The 8,927-nt window shown below is 39.9% G+C and overlaps 1 protein-coding gene across 1 annotated transcript; it reads right to left on the reverse strand.

Moving 5' to 3' along the window:
* Positions 1-2,536: 2,536 nt before the first annotated feature.
* Positions 2,537-4,405, reverse strand: LOC103711150 (WUSCHEL-related homeobox 3B-like). Its single transcript, XM_008797183.2, has 2 exons — positions 3,900-4,405; positions 2,537-2,930 (listed from the first exon to the last, which is right to left on the reverse strand). The coding sequence occupies exons 1-2, from the start codon at positions 4,287-4,289 to the stop codon at positions 2,661-2,663; spliced, it is 660 nt and encodes a 219-aa protein (XP_008795405.2). The 5' UTR covers positions 4,290-4,405; the 3' UTR covers positions 2,537-2,660.
* Between the last annotated feature and the right edge of the window lie 4,522 nt (positions 4,406-8,927).

Below are 8,927 nucleotides of genomic sequence, written 5' to 3' on the forward strand. Positions count from 1 at the left end.
TAGGCCTTCGTAGTTGCACTTATGCCTAAGTTTGTCGAGCCGTACGTGATAAAAAGGCTAAAATAGATGAGAGGAGATGATTGGTTTATGGAGTTGGCTTATAGAGATTTAACAATAGATGTATACTTTCGTACCATACTGCTACTTCTACCGAATCAGCAACATGATAGTTTTGATTGTTTAATTGAAGCAAACCTTTTTTTCATAGGAAAATATAGGTGTCCTGCTAGCTTATAAAATAGACATGTTGCACTGATAAGTTCACATTTTTCCCACTTGGCAAGGGGAACACATGAATCTACCTAATTAGGAAGGGACAATTGTGCATGGTTTATCCAACTCATTAGTTATTACACCCATGATGACTTGGTAAAAAGATGGGACTTGAATGTATATGAAACTTATTTTAAAGAAAAGGAAATAAAAATTACATAAAGAGATAAAATTATATAAAAATATAATGAAGATGTCACTCCTGGACTCCTCATATGAGTGGCATTTTTTTATAGTGCATTTTCGCTCTCATCCTTTGTACAATAGGGTGAATATTTTTTTACCCCTTTATCTACTCCGATGATACAACATAAATACTTTTTATATGATATGCATGCAATAAGCTCGCAGTGAAAAAATAAAAAATAACTGTCAGCAATTTATGAGGGTGACAGGGAGACAAAGGATGCCATCGCCGCCGCTGAGGATGAGGATAACTACAGTAAAAGGGGGGCATGGGTGGTGACGAAGCTTGTGGTAGTTTTGCTGAAGGAGACTGCGAAGAGGACGATATCCGGGGGAACATCTTATGACACTACACCCATGACAACGATACTTCAGGATCCGACGTTCCTAAAAAAACGACTCACTCCGTCCTTTTTTTATTTTTTATAATCATATATATATTATAATAAAAAAATTATGCATAATTCTAAGTTGTGATACTGTATATATATATATATATATATATATATATATATATATATATATACAGTATCACAACTTAGAATTATGCATAATTTTTTTATTATAATATATACAATATTAAATTTTTCTCTGAATCACTATATATTTTAAATAAATGAATTTCAATGCTCGATTCCTCGTGAATAGACAAAATATCATTGACTCTATGGTGCAAAGGGCATGGATGAAAATGCATCCAAAAAGATGCCATTCTCAGAATTTTTACTTTTTTTTTTTAACAACCCATAATTTTATCCAAAAAATTTTAGTCAGAAGGTGTTATTAGAATTTTTAGGTATATATATGCATCCAAGATCTACTCAACGAATAGCTGATGTAGAACTAAACTCACGATTATATCGATTGTTAATTGCATATTTTTCTAAGCTCTAGCATCTTTATTGCGCTCCAAGGATTTAAATTCATTCACAAGTACTACAAATCTAATCATAAATTAATATCACGATCAATCTATAGTCGATCTAAATGTGTCGATCTGTAGTGTTCCTTCGTCTACATGGACTGTAGATCGAATTTGCTCTAATACTATTTGTAATGATCCAAAATTATATCAGAAAAAAACTAGCCATAATATGTTATTTAGATTACTTTGTGTTGGATAAATATCCAACATCTACCAAGTACATAGTTATGGTGTAAGGCTAAAAATATAAACATATAGATTCATATATTTTTTAAAAAATATATATACATGTAAAAATCATTACTACTTGTCAATTTTTAAATATATGTGATTCTCAATATAATCTCAATTTAAAAGGAAGAGAAAAAAAAAAAGAGAGAAAAAGAGGAACATGATTTCAAATAAACCTACGATTTATGAAAGATTTAGAAGCGAGTAAGCAGCCAATGATGGATCAAGAGGAAAAAGATAAAACCCTTTTTTTTTCATTTGAGGCTTTTTGTTTTTATAAGTTCGGTGAGAAATGCGCGAAATTTTCTAACCCTATTATCAATTTATCATCGGATCTCAGCCTGTTGAGCACCTTTTTTTCCCCAACTCTTTCCGTTTACCTTTTGTTCGGTAGTAGAAAAATTAAGGCTGCCATTACGAAATCCCGAAGAGAAAAATGGCAGCCAATGACACCAACTCCCAAGAACCCGTCTTGTCTACTACACAACTTAGCCTCAGATCCTACCTCTCTCTCTCTCTCTCTCTCTCTCCTCTCTTTGCATTGTTTCTCTTCCTTACGTCTAGAGAGAGAGGTAGGAGAGTGTTTCTCTTCCTTACGTCTAGAGAGAGAGGTAGGAGAGAGAGAGAGAGAGGTAGGAGAGAGAGAGAGAGAGACAGGGTCGAGGTCTGATTGACTGGTCTTAAAACCATTAAAGGCTGATATTAACAAGTCTTCCAAGTACTGATGTAGGGCTTGGCAGCTTTTGGAAACAACAGACAGAGATGAGAGCAGAAAATCCAAATCAAAAGAAAAGGAGTGGAAAGAAACAGACACCCCAACGAATAGTGCCATGGACTCCAATTTGGAAACAAAACAAAAGGGTAACAGTGCATGCAGATTAACGTACTGAGTTACACAAGTAGCTTCTCTACTAGACCATACAACACTCTTAGCATCACCAGCAGAAGAGAAGAAGCTACAGGAAAAGATCTAGAGAGATACATAATAGATAGGCCCATGTATATTTAGGTGGATAGACACCTAGCCCGTTAGAGAGGCCATCAGCTATGGAGACAAGTTGGTGGACGTAGAGCATGAGGAAGACTTGCTGGTACTGCGCTCATCCTTGAGCCCAGTGCTCTTGGTGGGGAAGAGATCCAGAGTCTTGAGAGGCCGAGGGCAGCACTGTGGAATCGCCGAGCCCCCATCCATCTTCACCATCCGCTCATACCCATACCCCATGTTACTTGCCCTCGCTGGGGTTTCTACTCCTCCGCCGGTCTCCAGTTTGCAGAGCAAATTTAGTCCTTCGTTTGCCTCCCGGGATCCTCCTCCCTATACCACAACACCAACAAGAACAGTGACTAGCTGATCTAAGTTAGAAGAGATATGATCGATTCTATCTAGATTTGCTTCTCTGAAGCGACTGGGGCCGCTCCCACCATTAATATAGTATTGATGTTCAAAAGTGCCTACATTAACATGCATAAAATAGTTAAGTTATGCCGATACTCTTGACATCTATTTCAGTTATCAACTAATATTAGTTGGATATATATAAATGTTGGATAGAAGAACTATTTGATTCTGAGCTCCATATTAACTGCTGAAGCTCTATCCATGGGATAGGAAATGTTAGACATGAATCATAATTAGCACATATATTCTTTACTCCATTTTGTCGAAAAGAACTGTGTAAACCAAGTTCTCCACTTCTTGTCGATATGAGAAAGTTTGCTGGGGAATGCTGGGCATGAAGTAGCGCCCAACATGGTAGTATCAGAAACCTTAAAATCGAATAACAAATAGATGGAATATGCACATGATAGTGAGCGAAACCCACAAGAGATATGAAGCCTTGCACCCAAGCAAAGGTGGCAGAAAGTCCATGAGCTAGATAAGGAAACGATAGACAGCTTTCTCGGAAAGAAAAGGGTAATGCTAAGACACGAATCACAATTAGCACAACCATCACCCTGTCTTGTCAAACGGAAGTCCACAAACTAGCTTTGCTTCTACTTCTTAGATCTTGCTAAAAGTAGCCAGCCATGTAGTAAGAGTACTATATTCCAGTATCTAAATAAAGAAAACCCAAGAGTCCAACAGAAAAAACCACAATTAATGAAATGAAATGAAACAATGAGCCAGATTGACTAAAGATATAAACTAACCATAACCATATCCAAGAAGTCATATATAAACTAACAATAAATATAGAAAGATATGAACAAGCCTAATTATTGGAGTCAGTGGTAGTGATAGCATTAGCATCATGGAGGTTAAGAGTAGGAAAAATGTACCTACCGAGAAACAATGGCAGAGAGGGGAAGAGGTGACGGGGACCTGGTGGAGGAAGTTAGGTAGGGTCTGGTGGCGGAATGGAAGAGGAGGAGGAAGTGGTGGAGGATGGAAGGTTTCCTCTAAGCGGTGGAGAGAGTGTGGGTGGGAGCAGGAGTAGAGAAGGTGCTGGTGCCTGCTGAGTCTCCTTCGGAGCTTCTGCCGGTCCCTGGCCTTGTGGTTCTGGAACCAGTAGAACACATTCTTTCCCTCAATCCTCCCGTAGAAGGAGAGGTGGGCTGTTATCTGCTGTATCTGAGAAGCACTGGGAGTCCGAACTCCACTCCTATACATCTCTTCCAGTATCATCAGTTGCTCTGGTGTTGGGCACCACCTTGTTGAAGGAGCCTGAGGCATCTTTCGCTCTCTCTATCTCTTGCTTTTTCTCCTAGCTTTGTCTCTTTCTGGATGTCTCACTAGCTTTTGGATGCATGAGGGAGGAAGGCAGATGGAAGGGGGGGGGGGAGAGAGAGAAAGAGGAGAAGACAAGGGACAAAAGGGATGTGTGGAGAAAGGGGGAGGAGCAAAGTGGGTGGTGTATAAAAAGTTGGGGATGAGAAGGGGAGGAAGTACTGTCATGCTGATGTTGTTCTGAGAAGGGCATTGAATTGGGGTGTTACTGTATTTGCGACTTTGTTTTTACTCTTTTTAACTTTTCCTTCTTTTTTTATCCATAAAAAACTTTTCCTTCTTCTTGCGTTTATAACTGGTTAGATAGAGAGAGAGAGAAGAGAGGAGAAGAGGAGGAGGAATTCGGGAGATATCACACCTGTTCTGTGGAGTGCTTGGTTGGTGGGAAAGTCATTGAAGAGGGGGAATGACACGCAGCCTCTCACACGCCTTCCTGTCTACCGTTTCAGTTGGGAAGTAAATTATAAGGTGATGATGGCCTGCATCATTCCACCAAAGTCCAACCCAGCCAGCGCATCCTTAGATTCTCTCTCTCATTAAAAATGCTGCTTGAAATTTACATTGAGATTGCAATGAGGGATCCGTGCACAAAAAAAAAAAAAGTTGATTTTCTTTGGCAACTTTGCCATGGTGCTCACTTAGATCCAGATAATTTAAAGAGTTTTCAATCCATATGCGCATATCTTTAATAACTATTGCATGATACAACAGTAGATGCACGTAAGGCTGCAAATGGGTCGGGTCGACCCGGGACCCGACCCGACCCGACCCGCTTTAGACCCGACCCGACCGAATTTTAGGACCCGCGGGGCCGGGTCGGGTCTTAAATTTAGACCCGATCTATTTTTCGGGTCGGGTCGGGTCCACCCAATCTTGATCCGGGACCCAACCTGACCCGTTACTATATAAAGCTAAATGCCTAAATCCTGCCTTCTCGCCTTCGGCCTTCCTCTCTTTTAGTCTTTTTCGATCCCGTATTTCCGTGTGGCCGACGGCCATGCCCTAGATCTCGATCGCCTTCCAGCCTTCCTCTCCTTTTCGATCCCGTGCGGCCGTGCCCACTGCCCAGCAGCCCAGGTGCCCTGGATCTTGAGCGCCTTCCTCTCTTTTTCGATCCCGTGCGATCGTGCCCAGGTGCCCCGTGCCCTAACCTGTCATACTCTGGGGCATTTGCCCAGGTGCGATCTTGAGCGCCTTACGATGCTGGATGAGCTCGTCCAGGCCACCCAGGTGACGCTTTTCTTCCTCCCTAAGGCATTTGCTCCGATTTTTTTGGTTGTTTGATCTCCTTATCTCGAAATTGGCGGCAAAGATGGGATTTTTAGTGCGTGTCTCCTTCCAGCTCGAAGTATCTCTGGTTTTCATTTCTTTTTTTTTTTTTGATGCAAATTTTTCTTTTCTTTTCTTTCTTTCTTTCTTTCTTTCTTTTTGGGTGGGGTGGGGAGGGGAAGAGAGCGGGGATTCTCTAATATGTGTATGGGTTACTCTATTTTTCTTTTTCTTATTATAGTTTGCTAAACTAGTTAAAGTATAATTAGTTATATTGCAGGGGTTAGATCCTCTTGCTGGAGTTCAAGTTGTCTACATTTGTCTTCTGAGCTGACTAGTGGATTAATTTAGGTATTTTGGTTGAAGGAAGCAGAAGGATTTTGTTTTTTCCCTCACTATTCTATGGAATTTAATGGCTTTTTTGGTTTCTTATCTAATGCACTTTTTTTGTCCACCTTGTTTTGTCCAGAAAGTTGAAGTTTTTATATACTTAATCACTGCAAGCTCTATTCTATGCTCTTCCTAACCTGTCATACTCTGGGGTTAAAACTTGTTCATCTCATGGACCCGACCGGACCCAAACCCGGACCCGATCGGATCCGGATCCGACCCGACCCGAATGACCTGACGGGGTCGGCATCGACCCGACCCGACCCGATCCGAATTTCAACCGGGTCGGGTCTGGGTCCAAAATTAGGACCCGAACAAAAAACCGGGTCGGGTCGGGGTCACTCAGGACCCGACCCGACCCGACCCATTTGCAGCCCTAGATGCACGTAAAAGAAGATAAATCATTTTTTCACATAAAAGATACGATCTTTGTTTTTTCAATAAAGCCTTTTGTTGGATAATATTTTTTTTTTAATCATAGTTGACATTGCAATATTAAGCTTAACTATAAGTTGTCGGATAAACTAATCTAATATATATGACATGAATTTTTATTTATTATTAATTGGACTTAAAAATTATTTGATCCCACCAAATATCATAATTTTATTTTTTTTAGTTTTATTATAATTTTATTTGCTTGCAATGATAGGAGTTAGGACAAATGAATCATATATATTTAGTACGAATACATCTATTTTGAAATGGAAGTAGAATAAATGGCTCATTAGTCTGCTCTTGCCCTGAAACGCTCTTGGTACGGTCTTGTTATTATAAAAATAGTTTGTTAATGCATTGGTACATTCTTGTCCCGATAATAAATTAACTTGTTTCTAAGATGCATAGGGTATTCCTTGGAGCCAAACTAATTGAGCCAGCCATTTGCACTCCAGTGAGTGAAATAAAAATAATAATGTTTTAGTGATTTTGTTGAAAGCAAATATTCTATTCCAGTGACGATGTATTGGTATTTTTGTCGATGTAGTTGAACTCGAACTAGTTAAATAACGATAATTTGTGATAAATTTCATGTCTGTAGGTGCATTTTTATATTCTGCGTTAAGAAAAAACAACTCTCCAAATTTGAGGACGTAGATGTAATTTGACCTACATCCTGCTCACCGAGGTGCCCCGTCCATTGGGACCCAGGAATGAATGGACTCTCTTCCCGAGAGGAAAAGCAATCATAAAAGCATAATAATTTTGACATTCACCATGGCATGCTCAAGATCTCTAGCAAAATAAAATAAAAAAATATTTGAGTTGAAGGTTCAAAATAATACACAGCCTATCTGTTTGCCCATTTATATTCCAGAGGGAACACCAAGTAAATTGCACTACACTCTACAGTGATCTCTAATAACTAATTACAGCCCACAATGACTGTTCTTTTGAAGGCAACACTGCATTTTGAGCCCCTGACTAATGGAGGAGAAATGCAGCAACTATGTCAAGAAACATCTTACAACATTACAATAATGCAACTATATACCTTTACGAGGCTAGTAAAAGTTGAATATTTATCATAAAATGTTCTATTAATTCCACACCACCTTGGCCATCAAGATGGAGCAATTCGTGTGGTTAAAATGGATGAGCTATCTATCCATAATCTCATATTCGAAACATCTCCTAACTAAAAGCCAACCCCGTTTAGGTCCAGATAACTAGATCACTTGGCAACTTTCCCAGCCTCTAATGCCTCCTTGCATAGTCTCATTCATCATTTCCTTGGTCTTTCATTGGAAGCACATGTCATCACTATTGGCCTTTCTCTAGTCCATGCCTATCTATATGTCACTAGTTCCTACAATATGGACACGTACATGTCAAAGCGCCCAGGACCATTGACCTCCCTCTGGGCTAAGCTACGGTTGTATCCTTGAATGGTTGAAGTAAATATAGTGAAGGCACCTTTGTCATTTGGATATATAGTGCCTTAAGCATAGATATCCGAGAGTTACACCATGCACCAAATCTCCAACATAGACATCCGAGCTTGATGCCTATAGAGCTTCTGTCATGCATCAAATTCGCAAGCAAGAAGAAGATAATTATAGTTAGGATCATAGGGTGCAAACTCCCAAAATCAACAGAAGAAGAGTGGAGACCCTAGTGGAATCTTACATGAACCAGGTAAGGCTTAGGGTTTGAAGCCTAGAACTCGAAGGTGGCTGGCTAGCAGTATGTGCATCTAAACGTCTAGTCACGTATGATGCCAGAATAGGGCTAGGTAGAGAAAGGACAAGTTTCTCCTCTCATGGGATGTCACGTTAACTTGGTCTCTTGGATATCTTCTTCCTTTTGAGCAAGGGATTGGTGCATCTTTTTCAGCTGGTCTTTGATAAAAAGGGCAGTTCACAACTTGGTTCCTCTTCCCAATGGACCTTGCGTTCCTTAGCACCTAGCTATTGCCTTGTCTTCATTGCTCGATGCACCGAAAGAACAACCCAGATTGGAGACTTCTAAGTGGAGATTTTGATTCAGAAGGTACTTGTCTTTGGCTATAAACAAAGATAAAATGACGTATGCATGTGTGATTTGATAGAGCATTGGAGAAAAGTTGACCAGATTTGAAGAGAATCGAAGCACAAGAGTTTTTACTATTATTATTATTAAATAGTTGGTGGACTAGCGAGGGTATCTAGGGAAGGCAAGAAGCCTGATGTAAGGTACGGATTTAGAGGCTGGCGCTGAGAATGTTGTGCATTTTTTCAGTATTATGTTGTTTCTTGTTGACAATTGTGAAAAATGTCATTTGAACAATGAAACTAATCTCATGCTCTTTCTCCCTTTTTTTTTTATTATTTTTTTTATTGATAAATAATAGGAGGGGAGGAGGAGAGACCAGCCCACCCGCGTAGCAGTCCCCACTGAGTCTCCCTTCTAACAGGGAATGTTCGATACAGGTCGCAGATTTTCGCG

The sequence above is a fragment of the Phoenix dactylifera genome, chromosome 3 (genome assembly GCF_009389715.1).
Source record: "Phoenix dactylifera cultivar Barhee BC4 chromosome 3, palm_55x_up_171113_PBpolish2nd_filt_p, whole genome shotgun sequence".
Lineage (NCBI taxonomy): Eukaryota > Viridiplantae > Streptophyta > Magnoliopsida > Arecales > Arecaceae > Phoenix > Phoenix dactylifera.